General features: G+C 38.7%; 1 protein-coding gene across 5 annotated transcripts in view; it reads left to right on the top strand.

The window, feature by feature from the left end:
- Positions 1-23,828, top strand: part of ELMO1 (engulfment and cell motility 1) — a 305,675-nt gene that overhangs the window by 98,560 nt on the left and 183,287 nt on the right. For 4 of the 5 annotated variants that reach the window (XM_048075572.2, XM_048075567.2, XM_048075570.2 and 1 more), the window contains 7 exons: positions 5,688-5,787; positions 5,877-5,909; positions 11,402-11,553; positions 12,398-12,476; positions 16,627-16,677; positions 18,354-18,476; positions 19,804-19,935. In XM_048075572.2, the coding sequence (XP_047931529.1) occupies positions 5,688-5,787; positions 5,877-5,909; positions 11,402-11,553; positions 12,398-12,476; positions 16,627-16,677; positions 18,354-18,476; positions 19,804-19,935 (670 nt within the window). The remainder of the gene's footprint in view (positions 1-5,687; positions 5,788-5,876; positions 5,910-11,401; positions 11,554-12,397; positions 12,477-16,626; positions 16,678-18,353; positions 18,477-19,803; positions 19,936-23,828) is intronic. The other variant, XM_048075571.2, reaches the window with a different exon arrangement.

The raw sequence follows: 23,828 nt of genomic DNA, 5'->3' as shown, positions 1-23,828 counted from the left end.
GTGGTTTAAAATCAGTAGGGCTGATCCCTTATAATGAACATGGTGAAACTGTACCACAAAGAAATACTTCAGTGGTGCTTGGTGCGTTGCAAAAAATAATCTGTCAATTGCAGTGTACCAGTTAAGTGTGCTTTCTGTCATCACCTAGAAAAATAGGAGCAGCTACCCTGCAGGTTGTTCAGTCGTTTTCAGCCGTATAGAGTAAATAGCAAGTAAGTGTGAATTGCTCCTAGTTTGATGTGATGGCTTAGCTTCACTCTTGGAAAGCTTGGAGAAGCAAGGAAGTGTAGAAGCAATGAAGAAGAGTCATAGCAATAAAAGAGGTACTTGTTCACGCTGTGCTTACAGAGCATCCTGCTGCATCATTGGACTTCATTTTAGGCTTAGGTTCTTGCAATGATTTTTCCAGAGCACTTGTCCTCTTATGATTAGATAAATTCTGCTCTGTTTAAATTTATTTGTGGCCATTTATCCCTGACAACTCTGACTTACAAAGCTGTTCTTCCTCTTTGATGTTAACCTCAATGAAGTCAGGCCTGCTCAGCTGAGCACAGTTGCTGGATGGAAATTAACCACTTCCTTGACTCCTGCAGCTGGTGGTGGGCTGCAGCTCCCTTGTTGCCTCCTGCCCAGTTCAAGTTCTTTTCTTTGCTGTCTTCCCTCTGCACAGTTAGTTTCAATTCTGTTTTGTCTATGAAAAACATTGTGCAAAGGCGTACTGGCTTTGGCTTCTAGTCCTAATGGGCTGGTAGCGGGATCCTGGTCAGGATGGACAAGCAACTGTTAATTTGCAGTTTTTCCTATGCAACTTCTGTCATGTAAAACATGAAACAGTCCACTAAGCTTTGTAAAAGCTCATACTGATTTTTCTGTGACCTGATGACAGCTTACCCTGATTAATTACCTTGATTTACAGAATCATTTGGACAGCTGAATATTTTTCCATCCTCTATACCAATACAATGTTAATTTCAATGTGTGTAAACATGAATTGAGATTTTTTTCAAAAATATCTATGGAATTTGAGTGATCAAGTCCCATTAATTTAATTTGAGAAGAAATCCAAATTGCATTAGGCAATTTAAATATTTCAAAATATCAGACATAGTTCACAGAATCACAGAATCATCTAGGTTGGAAGAGACCTCCACGATCACCTAGTCCAAACTATGACCTAACACTAACAAGTCCTTCACTAAACCATATCACTAAGCTCAACATCCAAATGTCTTTTAAAGACCTCCAGGGATGGTGACTCAACCACTTCCCTGGGCAGCCCATTCCAATGCCTAACAACCCTTTCAGTAACGGAGTTTTTCCTAATATCCAACCTAAACCTCCCCTGGCGCAACTTTAGCCCATTCCCCCTCATCCTGTCACCAGGCATGTGGGAGAATAGACCACCCCCACCTCGCTACAGCCTCCTTTAAGGTACCTGTAGAGAGCGATAAGGTCGCCCCTAAGCCTCCTCTTCTCCAGGTTGAACAATCCCAGCTCCCTCAGCCGCTCCTCATAAGACTTGTTCTCCAGATCCCTCCAGACCCCTCACCAGCTTCGTTGCCCTTCTCTGGACTCTCTTGAGCACCTCCATGTCCTTCTTGTAGTGAGGGGCCCAAAACTGAACACTACTCGAGGTGTGGCCTCACCAGAGCCTAGTACAGGGGGACGCTCCATACATACATCTGAGGATTACATACACACATATATCTGAGGATTAAAATTACACATGATAAAAAGATGGTTTTGCATGTATAATTAATAATATGCAGGCAGGTGAGAGACAGGCATGGTGGTCAGAGTCACATGCACGTTCTTTTTAGTTTTAGGAAAGAGTAATATCAAAATGTATGGATTTTTTTCTTCGGTTTCAGAAGGTAAGAAAGCAGAAAATTCTTAGGAACATAAATTAGCAGGCATTGACCTGATCTTTGCCTATATTGTAAAAATAAAATGAAAAACAGCTGTTGATTTGCTCTTCAGCAGGTTTGTCCGTGGGTCAAGATGAACAGGCCTTGGGTCAGGGCATGAGCACCCACACTGAAGTGGCTCATGCTGGGATGGCCGACAGCTTTACAGACCACAGCTTTCTGCTTCTTCTGAAACTTTTGCTGTCAGCTGTTTTGGGTGAGGAAGGGCCTTGTGATCAGCTCATCCATACCTGCAATGGTCGTTAGAAGAGGGGAGCCAGACAGCAGAGAATGGGAAACTTGATTGGTTGCCCCAGTGGAAGCCACTTACAAGCCAGAGCCCTGAAGAGGGATTGTACAAGTAGCTTGCCTGATAAGACAGATTATTAAAACGTCAGCAGTGGTGAGAGGTGAAATTGCAATTACACGGTGCATATTTCTGATCACTCTTCCCTCTTGCTGCAATGACATGCACTGAAAAGCACCTTCGTCAGGAATTACTGTCAAACTACTAGGTCATTTCACAAGAGTGGCAAGAGTTTGATAGTTACAGAACTGTCGTGCCTTGTGTTGTGCATTCCTCAGGAAGATTTTATGAAGAACGCCCCATCATTTTTCAGACTTTTTGTATGACTAAAATACTGAGGTTTTGAGTTAAACAGTGCCTACTGCTCATTTTCTAAGATGACTACATTTTATGAACAAGCTTTGATTCCCTTGAAATTTCTTGCATCTACTCTGTCTGCCACTCAATAGTATCAGTGTGTCTGTGCAAGTGTGGATTGAAAATGAAATGCTTGGAAGTCTGTTTCTACCTATCTGCTTGTGTTTAAACACACAACGATGAATCAACACCACTATTTTAATCCTTATCTTGCTAGTTACCCTGGAGATTGCTTTCATCACTAGCTGTGCTATTCCTCATGCTTATCCTTTAAGTCTGGCTTTTGACTTTTGCGATGCTACTTAGTGTATACATGTGTGCAGATGCATATGGATAGATAGATATTTTAAAAAAATACTATGTATATGTGCTGCGTAATATGTGGAGTTGGAGTATTTCTTTCTGCTTGATTACTCCCAGTGTTGCATCTCTTCACTCTCATTAACTGTTTGAAACAGTGTAGTAGGAGTGACACCCAGTGGGGCAGCCTGCCTCATCATTTTAAATTGAAAATACTTTCACTGTCTGGATCCCAAACAATTGCATCAGTGTCACGCCTACTAAAAACAGGTTTATATGTTAATACCAGTGGTTTTGGCTCTATTAATCTAGTTTGCCTCCAAAGCAGTGCAGGAGAATGGATTAGTTGGTGGAATTAATGAATAGTTTTGGCAAGAAGAATGAGACTGCTAAATATAAAGGAATTGTATTGAACTGAATTCTGACTACTACTGTTCTGAAGGAAAATATACATATGCAGGTTTAATAAGGAATCCCTGTGATCTATACTGATTGTTAATGGGCATTAGCTTTCATTTATAGTTACTTTATAGAAGAATATTTATGTACTAAATACAGGTCCGTTGACTAAATTTTTAAATATATAGGGCAATCCAGGGTAGATAAAGATCACAGAATTGTAGGGGTTGGAAGGGGCCTTGAGAGATCATTGGGTCCAAGCCCCCTGCCAAAGCAGGTTCCTTAGAGTAGGCTGCCCAGGTTAAAAAAAAAAAAAAAATAAATAAATTTCTCCCAGCATTAAACTGAGGAGATAATTTATCTCCTTTTAACTTATAAAACTTTTTTATATTTTTCCTATTTATATGTATCTAACTTAGTCTAGCTTTATAAAATAATAGAATTTCACGTATTCATTGAAGTATTCTGACATGAAGATCCATGGGAATTTGGTACAAGTTTTTAAAAGAAAGCCATTCCAAGGGATGCAGTTTTATTTGGATATAAATAAACAACCATTGTGTACAAAAGGAATGGACTGGGGAGAATGAGTACTGGAGTTGATTCTGTTTCCTGCACTGTCTTACTGTTTTCTTTGTATGAAATCCTTGGTTATTTGGAATGCTGATGATGACATTTTAAATCTAATTTAATTCCTAAAAAATTTGCAGTATTAAGAAACAAGCAAACGCCCCCCCAAAAAACAAAACAACAACAACAAAAAACAACTTCCAGATTATGTATGGCTGAACAAACTATTCTTTGTAGAATTTCAGTGGATTTTTTTTAAAGACAGTGTTTTTCTTGTTTGCTCTTTGGTATAGCCTTTTCATTTTCTCATAAATAATCAAAGATGCTGTGGATACCCTTACTGTGGAAAAGAATGGTTTTTTTGTGTGTGTGTGTTGGGCGGTGTTTTGTTTTTTCCTTTACAAAATGTCGAGAGTGTCAAGCTTCATTTTAGCAGAGGGCTGCTGCGGAGTTTTGTCGAAGGTGAGCTATCTTAAATGAAGAGGCCACTATGAGGCTTATTTTGGTGGTAAAATTCACCCTTAATGGCAGATTGTATCAAATCCAGTAAACAATGATATTTGGAATTGCTATGTTAAAACTGATTTTCTGCCTTATTCCTCTGTGGTGCAGTAAACATCTTCTGTTTGCATAGATGTTCACTAATTTGGGCTGGGTTGGCGTAGGACAGTAGGGGATCAAATCACACACCAAGGATTACCAGTTACATTTTTTAACTATGTCTATACTACTAGCCTCAGTTTCCTAACATACTGAGCATTGTAGTTCCAATATGGCAGTTTTTAATTTTGTCTTTTTATTAGGTAAACTGCTGCATTAAAATCAGTGGGACTGTTCATGCTGTTTAGATTGATTGCATGCTTGTGCCCGTTAATGGCTTAGTGGCAGAGTACCTTGCAGGCATTTTGGCGTGCCCATAAAGGTAATTCTGCTTCATCTGGGGCTCTGTGTACTGCTGCTTGTATTGAGTAGTTACCTTGTTGAATGGTTTCTTTGAAATCATTGTGGCTGCTGACTGTTGGGTACCATGCATATAAATAGAAATGAAGCTAATCTTTAAAAGCTGATTTTAACATGGAAGATCAGTGTTAGCTAGTCAGTTTAAAAGCATATTCTTTATGTTGAGTTTAAACCAGTTTTGAACATAGTTAATATGAAGTGCTGAATCTCAATTTTACAGGTAATTATCCACTATAGTGGCCTGCAAACCCTAAGCAATTTGAGATACGGGCTTCGATGAGCGGATGGAATTTTGCAGACCATTTGACATGGTTGCCCATAGATAACCTGAAAATGTGTATCTGTTTATTTAAAAGAAGGAAAATGAGGCATTAACTATTGCAAAATTACTGCTCAATTTCTCTTCCGGAGCATTTCAAAAATACGTTTGTTTCCTTGTAAGAAAATGAATAGACAAACCACTAACTTTCTGCCTTACTGATAGAGGTACCATATCTTGGTGTCTTTGTGTGACATTCAACTAAGAGCATTTTTGGAAGTTGCTAAGAAAAACTTCATTTCTTTTCTTCTGTTATTTTTAAAACTCTGAATTCCACAAGAGAAGTTTAGTCAGACTATCTGATTTCCTTGAACATTGCATGTGGTGTTTTCCTGGGGATTAGTTCTTCTCTTGCAAAATCGCTTCTTCCAAATGACCGTTCTTGATGTCCATGCAAAATTGTTTAAGAGACTATTTTTTGCATGGCCTCTCTTGCTCTTCTGCTACCTCTTAGTCCATGTTTAGCTTCGTTTTCCTGCCTTTCTGAAAGCTTCCTGCTGCTTTATTCCCTCGGTCATTGCTCTGCTGCATTACCGGTAACTGTAGTCATGACTCCTGTCTCTTGCAGCTTTGGAGATATGTTGTCCTTTACACTGACTGCATTTGTTGAGCTGATGGATCATGGGATTGTATCGTGGGATACATTCTCTGTGGCATTCATTAAAAAGGTAAATTTGTAATCAATGCTATGCATTCTGTACCAGTTTGCTTCCACAATTTAAATTTTTTAAGGTGAGTTGTGCTTTCTCTTTTTCAGATACGTTATTTAGGTGATTGCTTGGTCAAAAAGGTACATGAAAATGGAAGTTAAGTGCTATTTAAAATTACAAATATTTTTAATTACAAGATCTAGTCCAACTGTTACAGAATTCTATGGGAGCGAAATTGGATTAGGTTTATTACGTGGACAATTGTTCACTTGGTTACAGTGTGACCTTCTTGTGCATATACCATGCAGTTAAAGTAGAAATCAGTGTTTAGATTTAATATAAATTAAAATGAGTAATAATATATTTCTTGAAACATAAACAGCACTGACATGTTTCCTTTGGGGGTATGGAAGGAAGAGAAATTAGTTAGTTTACAAATTGAAATTATTAAGATGAAATCTACTGAGTTTATCAAGCTAAACACTAGCCCCCTGAGTCCTGCATCTAAGTTCTATGGTTTTGAAAAAGATTTTTCCATGATTTGCAATATTTTTCTTCTTTTCTTACATGTGGGAGTTGCACAAAAACAACAGAAACACTGGAGTACGCCTTAAATGCAGAGGTTTAACAGACCTCAGAAAAAAAAGTTTTAGTTGTTACTGATATAACCATTTCACTTATTGTCATCTTAAATATTGACAGGTTGAAATTGAATAGGGAGGCTCTTTCGTTTATTAAAACAAACTAAACTATTTCTGAAGATTTTTTTTCAAAACAGATTGGAACATATCTTACCTTAAATTGCACTTGTACAAGTTCAAAAGACACCAGAGCTAATTCACTAAAATGATAGCAGGGCTTAGTGGAGCTAATGTAACCTGTGACAAAGATTGCTTTCATTTTTAACCAAATGTGTCAGACTTCTAGTTTAAATTTGGTTGCAAAATTACTACCACCAAAAGAAAGTACAAATTTACTTTTGTTGTCAGAAGTGAAAGAAAGAAACAATTATGAAAAGAGAGTTAGATTTTAAGTTCTGTTTTGGTCATTAAAATGATGGATGTTATTTGTAAGAAAAATTAATATTGATCTAGGTTTTGGACTTTTTGTTTGTTTGCTAATCTTGTAGGCTAGGTAGATTATGATGATGATTGTTATTTTACCATGACAAAGAAAATTACGCACTTGTGTTTTAATTGACTTTATGAGATACAAGGTCAATCCCAGAATGTGTTATTTGCTAGAGGAGACTAAAAATGAGTGTATTAAGAAATTTGCTAAAAATGACTTGAAATCATTCTGCTTAGTGACTCAAAATTATTGGTTTTGTCTTACCCTTTCAACATGTCTTGTACTGTTAGATGTATAGTAACAACTGAAAGAGGTGTTGTGCACCCCTTCTACTGACTCTTTTCTGGTGAAACAGGTGAAAAAGAAAGAGACCAAAGTGAAGAATAGGGGGGTATTAAAACAGAAGGGAAAGAGAAGGACAAAGGAAGACAAAAGTACAGGAAAGAGGCACAAGCATGTCCTGATCTGTCGAGCATTTGTCAGGCAGAACAACCGTGCTCTCTGGAGCTATGAGGGGCGAGGGGCAGAGCTAAAGGAGCACCTTGGGACTGTGTTTCTCTGGTGGGAATCTGCAGCTTTATTCTCCTTTGCTATTCTGACCTTGGCTTTTGGCAGGCCACTTGAGGCTGCTGATGGGCTAGCTCAAGAGGCTGACAGGATGGATAAGAGAGTTGATAAGTTTCTACTAGCTGAAAGGGAATTCTGCAATCCTACTTCAAATGCTTCTGTCCTTTGAAGGTGTCTCTCATGTTAAATGGAAGCCAGACTGGAATGGGAAAGAATTAGGCTGAATGAGTTACTTTTTTTTTTTTTTTTTTTTGTCTTGAATAAATAGTTTCCTAACTAGGATTGTAGAAGCTGGAGGAGACCTCAAGGGAACCTCTAACTGCTCCTAATGACTAACTAGTTGGTGTTGGATGCAGTCCAACCTCTCCCATGTACCTCTCCCATCCTTTGGGTACAAAAAGACTCCAACTGCATAAAGATTCCATCTGCAGCGAACGAGAGTTGACACCTTCAAGTAGAGCTTTGTTCCCTATCTTCAGGGAAAATGTCATAACTTGAAAAACTTTCTTAGAGTAGTCAAGAATCTCTCAAGATGTTTTTCTTGCTCATGACAATAAAGCTTATTTACGTTGAACTTCCATAGCTGCCTAAAGGCTTTGGCTGTCCAGTTTTTACAAAACATCATGATAATTGGATACCAGGGAAAAAAAAAGGTACTCCTCTTTGGTTTCTACAATAGGAGAAATAAAATAAAGGCTTGTAATGTTGGTTAAAGTATTCTTAACTATCTCTTAGAATTATTTATGTAATTGCTGTTTCATAACTATGTGATGGAGTCTTACTCTTGATGAATTGCTTACTCTGCCTTCCAAGATGTACTGTGCAGGAAAAGGGGATGGCAGCAGGGAAACTATCTTTGTGTCTCGCAGCTGCCAGTTGTTTTTTCTGTAGTCAAGTGGAACTCCAGTTCCTTACTTGAAAATGAAATACAAGCTTGAAAACTTTAATAGGCGTAACGACTCTACAGAAACAAAACTGCCTCAGATTTCCCTGTTATTTTCACTTACTGATATCAAAATGGTACAGACAAATAACTAATGAACATATCACTGCTTTGAAAAGTTAGATCAGTTTCCTTCCATTTTTCCCCCTGTGGTGGTTGTGGGTTTGTGGTGGTATTGGTGTGTTTGTTTGTTGTTTTTGTTGCTACTGTAACTTTTAAATTCTTTCCTGACTTTAGGTGATGCTGAAACAGAAGAGCTCAGAATATGTTGTTTATTTTGGTTTCCTATCTACCCTTACTCTATAGGTCCTGTTTCAGCAAAGCACTGAGGCTGATTTTGTAAAGGAATCCTGATTTCTAATTTCCCTTGAAATTGGCAGGAAGCTCAGCACCCAGTTGCTTCTATTGTATGTGGCTACATGTCCCAATAGGACTATGCAGACATTAAGGTTACAGGTACCTTTGCTGAACAAATGGTTTTATCCTTAATGACACACATCTGCGTGACAGGTTTTCATGTGAAAGTGCAAAGCAATTAAGTTTCTTGTTTCTGGAGGGGAGGTTGTATTTCTGTGAGATTGCACTATTTTTAATCATCAGAATTTTTGATAAATGAGTGCAGGATTATTTTTGGATGTTGAAAGCCCTCCTGGCACATGGTGTTCAATAGGCAGAGTTCTCCAGAGAACAGCAAATGACACAAATTCAAGCTCCTATTGATTCTTGTCCTGTTTCTCAGGAAAGCTCTTTTTTCTACATCCAGAACTTCGGATATGGTAATCAAATTTCTTTTTAAACTAATTGTATTCCCTCTGGAAATGGCATGTCTTATTTATCACAGTAGACAAACCTATTATTTCTGGCCTGATTTCATGCTTCAGCAAGGCGGTTATGAATGCACATAGCTTGACATGCAAGTTACCCAGCAGATGTTTTGCATGTATGTCCAGTGTGAGACGTCATAGCTCTTAAAAACACACAAGCCAGACTCAGTTATACCTTGGGCTTGTGTTTATGATGGTAAAAGGCTGTATGGTCCGGGATCAGAAGAATAAATGTGTCTTTCTTAGATTGAGGTTTCATATAATGTTTGATTAGAGCAGGCCCCTAATAAGATTGTTATATCCTAGTGAAGCATTTACTTTGGCACTTGAAATATCATGGAAAAGAGCTGCTGCACCAAGAATGATTCATGTCAAGGCTTGTAAAGAGCATGGTGACAACAGAGTGACAACTTGGGATGCATTCTGGGCATATTGTATTCCTGCTGCACAATTGGTCCATGTGCACCTGGTGACTGAGGCATCTGGAGTGCATTTGGCTGATTGTGTGAACAGTGTAGAGCTGATCTGTGCATGCCCACTGTCCATATTGTGAGATTTCTGGACATTTGGCAGTCCTGGCTGCAGCGTATCAGAAAACAACAGGATTCCATTAAAAGAGGTAGGGTAGTACAGGGCTGAAGAGATGCAGCTTGTCACCCTAAATAGCACAATGTGCATTATTTACTAATGTAAATAGTAGTTGTGCTCAAGACTTGCAGATAGCAGATATTGAAAGCCCAGAGCAGAAGAAGGCTGGTTAAGTTGCTCCTCTCCTATTGTCCATACGTGCATGGGTTGGTTCTTTATTGTTCTGTAAATCCAATGCCTATTTTGTGAACAGACTTGCGTTCTTCATCGCATGTTCTTGTGGCAATGCAAAGCAAGTAGCAGAGCAACAAACAGCGGTGCAATAGGTTAGAAGAACAAAAATTCATCCCTCTTTCCTCACAGTCTCCTACCAAAGTTATTTAAAAAAAAAAAGGGAGTGGGGTGTTGCTGCTTCAGCACTACTCGGAATGTCACAGGGACAAAACAGTGTCATTGTCCCCATGTCAATATCTAGCTGTGAATTTTACAATCGGCAAGGCAGCTTTTCCAGGCAAAGGGCATACCTTTCTTCCTCCAAAAGGAAAATGATACCAAGGTCTAAGTGAGCGTCTAGAATCCAAAACAGTATAATCACGTTAGTGGCTTGTAGCATGACTACTTAAGAAGGGCATGGATAGGTTTCTGGAAAGAATACGTCATATAGACTGCAGTGACCCCATCTCAAGTCTACAAGGAGTAAATAACTAGTCACAGGACATTTCTTGTCTGTGCTTCCTTGGGTACCTTTTTGCTTTTCTATGCTGGTGTAGGTATGTTTCAAGAAAACCCAAGCAGTTCTTGCTTCCTTTGCCAGCGGAAGGTGAGAGGCTTCCCCTGGGAGCTGTGTCTACAGACTGGGAAGCATGCAGAAGAAAGAATATATGCTGCCACATCGTACTGCACAGCTGTGTTGGCTCTGCAGATGTGAACATGCACTAAGTTATTGCCACACTGCAGAAATGTGTAGGTCAGACGTGGTTTCTATTAGTGTGCCATTTGTTCATAGCAGCTTTCAGTAAGAGTGAAGGTTATTATGCATGAACAGCTAGCAAGACAGGATTCTAGATAGAGCTACAGAATCAGTTGTGCTGATAAATGATAATCGACTGAGTTTTAATTTGCAATCTGGAGAGAGCTTTTAATGTTGGTAACAGCAAATAATAAAAAAAAAAGGTGTATTTTGCCGGAGATGCATTTTCCAGAGATATAGATGTAAATTTCTCTTTTGCAGCAATTGCTTTGAGCCTAGAAATTTGTTTAGAGAGCATTGGCTGCACAGATAGTGGAGAGAATGAGCAGAATTCTTGTGATCCTTTCCAAAGTTTCCCTCACAAAAAATATAACAGTTGGAGTTCTTTAATGTTGATTTATCTTGTGCATAACTTCATCTTGAAACAGGTGGCCATTAATATTGACATAAAGATGTGGTGATTCGTGCCAGCTGAAGAATCTGTGCCACTGTGTCCTTTGAAGGTATCTGCAGTGCCTGGTTGAGTGCTCTCAGGTGTTCACTGATGTCTGGCATTTGGACAAGACTACTTCTGTTCTGATGATTTCTGAGCCACTTCCACAGTTTTCTTTCTTCCCTTTCCCTGGTTTCATGACCAGATGCAAATGTTCAAAATGTCTTAATTTGTAGATAGCAAGCTACGTGAACAAGTTTGCCTCGGACATCTCTATCTTACAGCGGTCGCTAGCAATTCTGGAATCGATGGTGCTCAACAGCCATGACCTGTACCAGAAGGTGGCACAGGAGATCACAATTGGGCAGTTAATCCCACATCTCCAGGGGTGAGTGTCTTCAAATGCCACTTGGTATGGTGATTTTTTTTTTCCCAAATGAGCACAGCATTTTGAAAGACTGGTATAAAGACTAGCAGCCTCCTGCATGATTTCCACATCTGTTATAAGTGGCTGAATGACAGGTTAGCAGTTTTCTGGAATTGCTTGATCATAGACTTCTATTGTTATTACTACTGCTTCTAATACACTTTTTCTTGGTGCTAAGCTGCCAGTGTGGTTGGAGGTGGGGAGTGAAAAGAAGAGCACCCAGTAGAGGTTAAAGGCTTTAGAGCCATTAGCATACAGATGGGGTTGCTTTTCTTTGCTCTGGGAAATGTCTAAGACAAAACTGCTCAACTTTTATTGAAGGTACATTTGGAAAGAGAGAAGCTTTCTCTTTAACAGTAATGTGCTGTGGTTAAACAGATGAAAACCACTTCCTTTTTAACATAGGGTAATGTATTATGCAACTAGCTATCCATGCCCCTACTCTCCTGAAAAGCTTTTAATACCAACAGGTTCCTCTCCAGAGCCCTTTTAAGGGATTCCTCATTCTACCTGTAGCTGCTGGACATCTAACAGGAGCTGTTTGGGCATAGTCAGTGGCACTTTGAGATTGTGATTCAGTCCACCATTCTTGAGTGCTGAGTCTCCCTCTGGAACATCTTGTTTCTCGTATGAGTAATAGAGAGAACCTGGATGACTAGATTTGACTACCTAACTTACATATGGGTAACACTAAGTGCAAACAGTCCCTTGACTTTTACCTGCAGTAATGCAACTGGAAGATTAGTTTCTACAGCTTGTGTATTTTTGTCATCTTCTCTCATGTTTATATGTTTTTTCCAAACAGGACAGACCAAGAAATCCAGACATATACCATTGCGGTAATAAATGCACTTTTCCTTAAAGCACCGGATGACAAGAGGCAGGTAAGTTGTTGGGATTTGTTGTATAATCCCCATATCTGGAAGAAAAGTATATTATAGAATCATTTAGGTTGAAAAAGATCTCTAAGATCATCAAGTCCAACTGTTACTCCTGTAGTTGTCCCAGTCACATTTTTTCTGCATTTAATTCCAACTGATACTTGCTGTATTTTTAGTGTCACAGGTATAATATCATGCATTTTAATGGAGCTGCCTACATCTTGTACCAGTATTAGTAGGGATTAAGCATTCTTCTGTGTTTTTGTAGTTCCCTGTAACCTCACATGAACCATATTGACTGTGGCTGGCTGTAGTATTTATTGTACTGAACTCCTTGCCAGCACAGCTTGTAAACTCAGACTACTTTTTGGTAAGTCATTTCCCCCCCAGATTTCTTAACAAAAAGTGTGTTCCTTTTGAAAATGGAAATATCTTGCCATGTAAGCATTTCATAACTGTCAGTGTACTATTTTAAGTTTAGGGCCAGAGATCAGAAACCTCAAAAGGAAGATTCAGGATTGCTAGTTGATGTTAAATGAGGATGGAATGTGATGTGTTATGAAATGGAGAAGTTTTATCCTTGTTTACCAAGTCATTAGCTTGTGTCAAAACAGAGTTAGTCATTTATTTACTTAGTATTTCCATCACCAGAAACAGTAATGATAATTCTTGTGGTGTGACATACTCTTAGTGTCTGGAATGAGTTCATTGGGAGCTGCTGATCCATTCTGATCAAGTCTTTTCTTAGATTTATTTATACTTTTAAATGCTGGGGATTGTTTAAACAAATCCCAAAGCCCTATTGGGCATGTTTTTTCTTTCTTTCCCTTCAGATACATTTTTAAAGTTACAAATTTTCTATAGTTTCATCTATAGACAGGTGAAAGTAAAACCATGATTTAATTTAAAAAAAAAAAAAACACCTTTTTTTTCGTGTTCCTTTTTTCCTTATTCCTCCAATGCAATATTGGGAAGAAGGCACCCAATAATAAAATTTGGAATAAAAACTTGCTTTCAGTTTTTGCATAAATCTATGTCCATGTATGAAAACCAGAGATTTAACTTTTTAAATCTGTAAATGCTTGCTGTTGCTTAGGTTGTTGTGAAAAGTATGCTTTGGTCATATTTGAAGTTGTGACACTATAATGAGTACACCTGTGTTCCTGAAGATGATAGTGGCATCACATGTTCCCAGCAAGCAAAACTGTATTTTACAGTGTAACAATCTAGTTAGCCTGGCAGTAGACCATGCAGACTTCATTTCACCTGTAGTACCTGCTGCCATGACAAAAAAAAAAAATTGTTACAAAGTTTATGATCATCAGAACATTATGACTTGATTTGGCTCAAAGACCGATAGCTCCGCCATTAAAGGAAATTTCATTCAACTTATTAAAACCTAGAATAAATAGTTAGGATCTGTATAGTGGTTAATTGGCAAACCGTATGTTCAGGAAGGGAGATGTCTATTAGCTGTCTACAGGGGCGAATGATATTATTTATTGGATTCTGTCTTTCTAAGAGAACTGAGCTGATGAAGTTCTATGTCTATCCCCCAGTTATCAGACTGGGGGTACTCAAAAGTTACAGTTCAGCACTCACCACTAATATGGTTAGCAGGGAGAAGCTGTGGCATTCAAAATAGCTGATAGTAGATGAAATTGTCTAATGCATTGCACTGGGAATTACCAAGAGCATGCATTTGTGCAAAAATGTCTGCTACAAGCAGAGCATGTGAGAAAAGTCTGCAGGCTGCCAGAACTTGCCCAAGTTCTGGACTAGCCCTGCACCAAACTCCACGTGATTTCGGGAGCCTTGGCACCCTTCCTGCTGGAGACTGGTATGATGTGAACGATTGGCTTGCATTTAAGGAATGGATTTCAGTTTGGTTGCTGGTCTCCTACTTTCTTCTTACTTTATTTCTGTAATGCAAAAAGCCAAAAGTTTCAAGGTTTTTATTTTCTAAATGAGGACTCCCTTGTTGCTTTGCTTCCTGTGCCACTGTTGAGGACTAAATCATCTAGAGAAACCTAGGTTATTTAAATAAGGGCGGGGGGGGGGGGGGAACGGGACAAACCCTTTATATATCAGAAAAAGCCTGTTGAGCAATGAAATAATATCGTGGATGTTTGAAACACTTTTTTTTTTTCCTATTTCCCCAAATTGTTTGCATTTTCAGAGATGTTGCTATGGGAAATGAGGTGTCAAATTTTGTCAAATAATTCTTGTTCTCATTTGTTACTACAATACTTATTATAGAAGAGGCAGCTCATCAGCTGCTAATAGCTCTGCAGACTTCTTGGAGACAAAGTTGGTTTTGTTGTAGTAATAGGCTTTGTGAATGCTTGTTGCTCCTGTCACAGTTTCAGTGACCAAAAATGACAACCCAGTAATGGCGTTTTAATTTCCAGGTGTAAGAGTGAAGTGAGAATTTGATTGTTTCCAAAAAGTAGAATGAATTTCCAATTTTTGGCTTGAATGCAGAGAGGAAAAACAAACAAACAAACAAAAACCTACCTCATTCTTTACCTGTCTGTCTTCTTGCAGTGGACATACTTTGAAAAGGCAGAGCCAGTCTGGTCTCTGTAACATAAGGTGTACCTACCATGTGCCTAGAGCTCCCTCTGCAGTTCAGTTGGGCATTTCCAAAGGGGATGGAAGCATCTGTATCGTTCATTCTTCAGCTGCTACATGCAGTTGAAACCAGCTTTACCAGAAAAGGCTTGAAAGCTGAGTTGCTCAAGATTTCGGTCCCATCTTTCTTCCTTACCATTTCTGTGTTTTGGTGCAAAGAAAACAGTCAGCATCCAGGACTGCCTCCTGCCTCAGAATTAAAATTCTTTTCTTCTTGCAAGCAAGTTCTCACCCTAACAGTAGCTTTATTTATATCATTTCTGCAACCACATTTCAGCAGTCCAGCTCTTCATTTTTACACAATAGTCTCATTTTCACTGCTTTCTAGTTTTTTTGTTTGTTTGTTTGTTTTTAATATAAAACTAACTGGTATGTACTCTACATTACTTTCCAACTCTCACAAAGATTAGCAAGATGTTTTGTTATTTCTCCTGAATGTGAACAATATTTTGATGTGGTGCCAACTACACAGACTGACAGTGCATTCTAAGAATGTCCTTAAGCGTGTGTCAGCGTTGATTTGCTGTGCTGCGTTATGTAAAGCTGATACACAAGTAGATCATTGACTGAAAATACAGCTAGTTCCAAACATTACCCTATTGTGTACGTATAAGTAAGCGGTGTCTAAATAGCAGTGTGCAATATGTTAAGCAAATTATCCAAATCCTTAAAGTGTATGTTTTGTAAACAGGAATGTAAAAGTATTTCCATGATAATTGCTAAGTGTTATAAGATGTTTACATTGCATATGCTAGTGTGTGTGTTCACATGCACACGTACACATTTTTATATTCATGGAAAACATGGTGAAAATTAAAAACAGGTATTTGCTTGTAGGTATGGTTCAGGACTCTAGGCTCTCCTGCTTGATCACTATAAAATATTCTCTCCTAGTCAAATGTCTAAAAATGAAAGTCAAAACAAATCCTGGTTGATAGTGACTTGGCCATTACTTCTAGAAAAAGAAGCAAATTGAAGGCAAAATAGTGAACCAATTTCAGCACTGCTGCCAAAATACAGGGGAGAAGTATTATTTGCTAAGAGGAAACAGAGTTCTAGGCTAAAACTTAGAACATGTGACTTTGAAACAGCCAGAATATTAACATAAATATGCATGTTGTTTGACATCTGCTTTTAAAGCCCTGGCTGACAGATTAGAAACATTTAATGCTGTGTTCTAGAGTGGGAGGCGCAGGGGGAAGTTGTGCTCGAACAGGTGTATGCAAATTCTCTGTTTTACCTGCAAAGGTCTCCTCTGAGATCTTACATTGCTGCGTTTGTATCACTGAAGTCCTCAGCTGGTGAGGACTTGGCTTTTTTTTTCCCCCTCTTTTTCTTAGCAGAGCAATCTGAGTTTGTGGCCCCCAAAATAACTATCATAATTGTAGTTGATATACTGTTTCATTTTGCTTAAAAGAAACACTGTAGAAACATAAGACTAAAGCTTTTTAAGGTGTTGTTCTTATAAATGTAACACTAAAATGCTTGCTTCTAGCTATTACTTTTTTCTCTAATTTAGGAAATGGCAAACATTTTGGCACAAAAGCAGCTTCGCTCCATCATCCTAACTGTAAGTATATAATTTTCAATGTTACTTTTCACTACTAGAGAGAAAAGCAGGCTTGACTTTTGGTGCGTAGAGGTTTTGTCTTCATATATTGTAATTGCGCTCTTGTATCTCACAAGATACATTTTGAAGCCTGTGATACACAAGCTAAAGATCTGGTTATTGAGTGGGTTCAAAATTGTTGATCAGAACGGGTATCTTTCCAGCCCAATAAATTGTGGTTTCTTCATGAAAATGCAATACTGAATAAAAAATAATACCTCAAGGGTTTTATTCCTATGGAGAATGTGAACTTAATTGTGCAGACTAGGGAATGTCTGAGGCATTAATAGTAAGTCCTCTGTGTTAAGGTTTGGACCTGACGACAGCTATGCAAGCCACACAGGGCTTTCCATTTTGCAAAATCAGCTTCTGTGTTTTTGGTTCCACTGGTGATTTTGTGTCTTGATATCAAGTTGCATATGATTTGTCACCACTTACACAAAAGCATGATATATAGCCCAGAGTGAAGTTAATGAATGTAGTATAAAAGACTTACTTCTGCTGTCTTGGAAAATCACAGGGATTTTGTCTTTGACCTTAGCGCAGAACAGATCTTCAAGGAAACAAGGGGAAATTCTCCTTAAAAGGGATGAGTTCAGTATCTGTCATGAGATACCAGACAGTGTAAACAAAACCAAACAAGAAACAAACAAACCCTTGCCCTTTCTCACTCACTGTCATTATTTTAGTGATGCATTAAAAAACAAACAAAATGACAACAACAAAAACAACAAAACAACAATAAAACAAAACAGAATTTGTTTCAGAAGGCATGGTTTTGCATTGCTTGTGTTTATAAAAATTTGGTGTAAGCATAAGGATAACATTCTTAAGTGTTCATATACTGTCATAAAATGCTCAAGTACTTTTTGGCAGACAGATTCTTTTATTCTCTGGAGCTGTACAATATCAATTTTTGTATCCATCTCCTACATGATGATTCTTCCCTTATGTATGCCCTGAGATGTTTAGTTATACCTGGGCCTGTTTCCCCTGTAGAGCCAGCGTGTGTGTTGTGTGTGAAATTGTCCATCAGCTTGGTAACTGCTGTGTGTAGCCCTGTATGTATAAGGTATTGTACACCAATGCATTTCCAAGCCATCTTCCTCATATTGAACAAAGTTGGATTGCCGGATTGCCACGTAATGTTGGCTTCTGCAGCAGTAGCGCTGTTGTATCATTGTATCTACTGATTGTGTTGGTAGCTTGAAAACTTTATGCTCAGGGAACTGCTTAAATATTTTCTTAATACATTCTTTTTTTTTTTTTTTTTAAACAGAACTCTAATGTTCTTGCTAAGGAGTTAATTTTTCTTCAGTTGCTCCCTCTCTTCTGTTTTTGTTTGCTTGTTTTTATTTTCACCACTTCTCATACATGCACAGGCTCTATCTAGTGGCTAAAAGGAGAAAGCTTCAGTGCATTATTAGTGTAAAGTCCTGCTCCTTAGAATTTCTTATGAAGCCTGTAGTTCATCTGAATACCTAGATCAGTAGCGCTGCTTTTGGTTTAAATTTTTTCTGGAGTATACACACACTATTGCATATCAACACATTCTTTCAGAAATGGAAACACCAGAGTCCACCTGGTGGGATTTTCTGATATGGAGGTGTTCACTGGAGTCTGTCTGTCTTTTGCAGCATGTTATCAGGGCACAGAGGGCCATCAATAATGAAATGGCACATCAGCTTTATGTTCTCCAAGTACTTACCTTTAACCTTCTGGAAGACAGAATGATGACAAAAATGGATCCACAGGATCAGGTAAGCATCTGACATGACCTGTTCAGAACAGGGAGAGGACAGCTACTCGTTGCTGTGCGTAAAACTCTTGATGGAGGAAAAGACACTGGCAGGAATTCTTACCTAATCTCTCTCACTTGGGTTGTGATGCTGGATTTTGTTTTCTGGCTGTTGAAAGATGAACTGGCTAATGCATTCCGTGTGCAAAAGTACAGCAAGATGGCCAGGCCTTTCTCCTTAGCATGTAGCTTCATGAACTGAGTTTGGTGTCATCCTGAACTAGAACTCTGAAGCCAGCAGTACAGCCTTTTTTCTTTTTTGTACTTTTCAGAGCCAACTGAGATGCACGGTCCTTCCTAAAAGTGCTCCTGTAGAGCTAAAAATTAATATTTAAATGAAAACTATCTAATATTCTAGAGTTGAGGTTAAATGATGTTATGATCTAAGTAATTTTTGTTGCTATGAACCTGTACAGTAGTTGTTCGTCTTATTGCTCATTGTGTCCAAACACCAGCCTTATGCATAAAGAGGCACTCCCCAAAGAAATTAAAGATTTGATATAGAACCAGTGAACACGAGAGAAGATGTGTTCTGTTTGTTTATTTATTTTTTGTGTGTTTCCTTTTTGGTGCTGTATGAAGGGGAATCTGATTTCATTTTTAAGAGGGAATTTTCTTAAGGCTTAGGATTTGAAGAAAAGGAGATGGGAGAGCAAGATAGTTGTAAACTTGAATAACATCATGCTATAGGATTATCCCCTTCCTGTTTCTTCAGTTTGAGGCAGGAGAGTTTGACTCTCAGGAGAATGTAATACCTAGTGCGTATCTCCACAGACTGTCTGATACGGTGTTGTTAGTATAGATGGTGGGGTGGTTATCACTGTCTGGAGGCATTTCCAGTGATGTGTAGCTGCAGTAAGTCCTCTCTTGCCCATTCCCTTGTCAGCAGAAATAGACAGTCACCAGAAGGATCAGAGTACTGAGCCATTTTGATTTAAGTCAGCAAAGTGCCTAAATACCAGCTTAATTTGAAGTGTGATCTCTTGGCTTCTGTGGTTTCATGTCTGTGGTTAAAATCAAGTGTGTAGTTAGTGGCCTTGCTAACATGGGTCCTGCTTCTGGAAGTCAACCCTTACACATTTCTGCATGAACCCCACAAATATGAGACCTTTGGAAAATGGGAACCACAAAGTCATTCTTGCTGACGGCCTTCGAGTAAGAAGGTAGGGAATTTAGATAAAGGTTGGGCAATGGAGGGAATACAGTATTTTGAAACAGCCTTGTGGTATTGGTTATTAAAATGAGAGGTCAGTTATTTTAACCATTTTTTAACGTTTGTTTGAACCCAGGCTCAACGGGATATCATATTTGAACTGAGAAGAATTGCATTTGATGCAGAATCTGAACCTAACAACAGTAGTGGCAGTATCGAGAAACGCAAATCTATGTATACGCGAGACTATAAAAAACTTGGATTTATTGTGAGTATTTTTGGGTGGTGGGACACTGTACGTGGTTGAATGCATCTGTTGTAGTACATTCTCTAATCAGTCACTTTTCTTATTTGATCTTCTGGCTATTACTAACAGGAGAATATGATAGTTTCTTTATCTTTTTGCAAATCTTTTTAACCCCAAGGGGTTGCTTTAGCAGAAGTTAGGGTTAATTGGAAGAAATAACTATCTAAGGTGGAAGAACATAGTTTTTCATGACATGTCATAATTAATTTAACTTAATCAAATCTTGGATGAACAAGCATTGTCTAACAGATCTGTGGCAAACCTGTAAAGCTATTGTACTCTTAGTAATAATGTGAACTGATGAGCACAATAAATCAGAGGTAGGATTCTATCTATAGCATTTACTTGTAGGATCTTTTGTCTTGGTTGTTTGAAGTCCTTTCATCTGTGAGTAGGGGATGCAGAAACTCCCACTTTGACCTACTCAGACCACTTAGAGATCTGGTCTTGGCTGAAACAACACAATCTGGCTGAACTGTTGAATGCATTTATACTGATGAATAATGTGTATTTTTCCCCCTCTGGAAGCAAAGGGTAGACACATGCATGCACGGACACATGCATGCACGCACGCATGCACACTCTGCAATCAGTATCTTGATTTATTGTTTACTCTAGGTTAGTATGCAGTTTTCTTTCTCCTTAGGTAAAATTGTATACTTTGCATGGTACACGATTGCTGCTGGCCTGGCAGATAGACAGTGAATGTGGTACGGTAGCCACAGTTAGAGGCAGGGTGGTTTCAAACACCGGTACAAGCTGAAGCTTGCTGTGCAGTTTGAGTGCTCTGCTCAGCTCTGTGGCATAGAGCTCAGGATTACCCAGTTCCCCTGTGGTTTAGGGAGGAGGCGTTCTGGGTTCTGGTAGTTGTTTTCATTACTGATGAGTGAGGAAAAATTACTGCTGTATCAGTGCTGTTGCATCTGTAAGGAGTCTTAAGTAAGGGGAAAGGAAGGAACTTGGCGTTGTAAGCATGATAGTAAAATCAGTGCTTTGAAGAAGCTTTTGAATCTCGATAGACAACAACAACAAAAACTATGAATCTGTTCTCTGTTTCTGTGTCATAGAAGACCATTGCTATCTCAGCTTTTAAGATTGGCAACTCCTATGTGAGATGAGCAGAGGACTTTGGGGTCTCAAGGCTAGAACTAAAGGAAAATGCATGCCATGGTTTAGAGATAAACGGGCTGAATGTAGACCCTCTAGCTTGTGGTGAATGAGAACAGAGATTGGTTCTCGCAGACCTTCCATCATACTTGGTGGAAAAGTAACCACTGGCAAGTAAGAAATGGTGATAAACAAGGTTCAGGGCAGGGGGCAAGAGGGAATGCTGAGGTGTAGTGAAGTCGTTGTGGATCTGTACGTACAGAGATTATGGCATATGGAAGAATAAAAGAGGTGAAATTTAAAACAAGTGTTCTCTAGTTGTGGTTGATCACTTTTGGATATTAGCTGTGCATTCCAGTTTTATGAGATGTTGAAGACACTCAGATCCCACTGCTGTCACTGGCATGCCTAAGTATCTAGCACCCCTGAAAGTCTGACCTTGCTTTCTTAGAGGTGGAGCTGGAAAACTCTGTCTGTATAATAAAGCATCCAACATAAACTGAGCCATGACTAGCACACAGATCTGAATTCTAGTCCTGTTTTTCTGCTGCTTAACAAGGAAAGACTAAAGATCAATAGGGTTGTGGGCTGACACTTGTTTTTCCAATGCTTCTGTTTGTCCCACAGGATATATTTTGATTCAGCAGAGCTGAAGTCATTATTAACAACAGTGTGTTTGAACTGATAGCATTGTAGGGGAGATGCTTGGTGTGAATCAAGATGTGTTACTGTCTTGTCTGAGTTTGCAGGAGCTCATGCTGTGTGTGTGCAGCAGGGTTGTCTCTGTTATCTTCATTACTCTCATTTGGGCTGTTCATTGGGAAGCCTACAGAAATCAACAGTTGTCAGGGGTAACAACAGCAGTATTTGCTATGTAATTCTGATGGCTTTCCGACAGGGAATGGCGATTAAAGTCTGGGAGGGAATGGGAACTGCGATCAAAACAATGAAGAAAATGTGGAAGGATAAATAGAAGGAAAGCATAATGGGAGATCAGAAATACAGGCGAGTGAGCTTTTCAGAGTTCCATGATAAGGGTCCTAATGGGAGGCAGGTTATCCCCCTAACAGAATAATGAGGCAATGCACAAATGATAAATATGTTAATTGTAAAGTGTGAGGAGAGTTACTCTGCTCTTGAGCAGAACTTTTTCTTGGAGCTGAGAGTACAGGTGACTCTACATGTATGACTTTTTCCATAGCTGAAAAGGAATTTGACCTTCCTCACAGAGCTGGAGAAGTGCCTGTTGTAGAGCTCAGGCTGGCTCTCAAACAGTGAATCTGACTGAGCCTCACACATGGGCTATGCTCTGACTGGCCTCCAGTTAGCCTATGGCTGCCTTTACCCCACCTACTTCTTTTACCTCTAACATTAAAACGTCTTCAGTGCTTTTGAAAAATGCAGGTAGAAGGATACATAAACAAACCGAACTGTGCCCTGAATAACGGGAGGTTTCTCTTCCTTTTCTTTTGGCTGTCTAACACGAGAAGAAACCCAGCCAAATTGGTGGCTGCCTTCGAATGCTGCTTTCATTCCACTGGTGGTGGTGGTTAGGATGCTAATTTCTTGAACTGATTAAACGTTCTTTCCGAGGGGGAGAGCAAAACCATGTCTAGCCATCCAGTTGTTCCTGGACTGCTTGTTGTCTTTCTGTATGGGAAATGCAGGAATTCTATTCATTTTTCTTGGCCACATGAAAAGGCTTTGCCACATTGCAAATGTAATGTCAACAAAAGAGAAAGTCCAGACGTGGTTTCAGAAGTTTACAATACCATTTGTAAAACTACATAGTTAGAAACCTATATTCAGTTAAAGCAACCACAGGGCCTTTCCAGATGGTCGAGATGTCCAGTGTGAAGTTTATTATGGGTAAAGAGATTTTCAGCAGAGATAGTTTTGAAGAGATTTACTAAAATACTGACAAATACAACAAAAGATGACCCAATTAGGAGATGTAAGATACGTTTCACCTTATTGAATTATTTTTCTGAGGCAATTGCAAATTAAATAGCTTGAGTTCCTTCTTTTCTTCCTGCCTTAAAATCTCTTTCAGCAGTTTATCTATGGCAATTCTTGTAGGAGAAGTAGAGTTTTGCAGACTTGCAAATAATAATGTAGTTTTGTGTTACAGATAGCTAATAGATAAAGGTACAAGTGTTGGCAATGATAAAATTGCTCTTGAAATTTCTAAGCTGTTCAGTTTTGTAGAGTTCACTGCATGTGAAGCTTCAAAAATCTTATTGCATTTGAGTAAACTTTATTCCTATAACCAAAGTAGGCAACAGATATACACAATATCAATTTCTTGAGTTATGTTTTCTCATAGTTCTGTAAATATCATTAAACACATTCACTACAACTTATCACTGACAGTTAAAGTTAGAGGCAGATCTAACCAAATTCTAAGCAATTTAAATAAGTTAAACAGTGAAGAAAAACTGTTTGAGATTTTTTCATTTGTGGTGTGTGGAGCTTTTTTTTTTTCCTTTTGATTTCAATAAAATGTAAGTTGTTTTTATGCATGCAAAAATTCAAGATGGAAAATGATTTCTTTGCTCTGATGTGATAATGATTTCTTAGCCTTGCTGGAATTTATTAGTATAGACAAATAAAATGGACATTAGTACAAGAGATGGGAAGCCAGTGAGGATTTGTCTGACAAAATATGACAATTAAAAGGGAAATTTTAGAATGATCTGTAGTTCTTGTAAAGGTAGACATGGGCTTAACTTAGAAAACAGTTGTGG

Source organism: Anser cygnoides, chromosome 2 (genome assembly GCF_040182565.1).
Source record: "Anser cygnoides isolate HZ-2024a breed goose chromosome 2, Taihu_goose_T2T_genome, whole genome shotgun sequence".
In the NCBI taxonomy this organism is placed as follows: Eukaryota; Metazoa; Chordata; class Aves; order Anseriformes; family Anatidae; genus Anser; species Anser cygnoides.
Note: the sequence above shows the minus strand (reverse complement) of the source record. Positions and strands in the feature narration are given on the sequence as shown.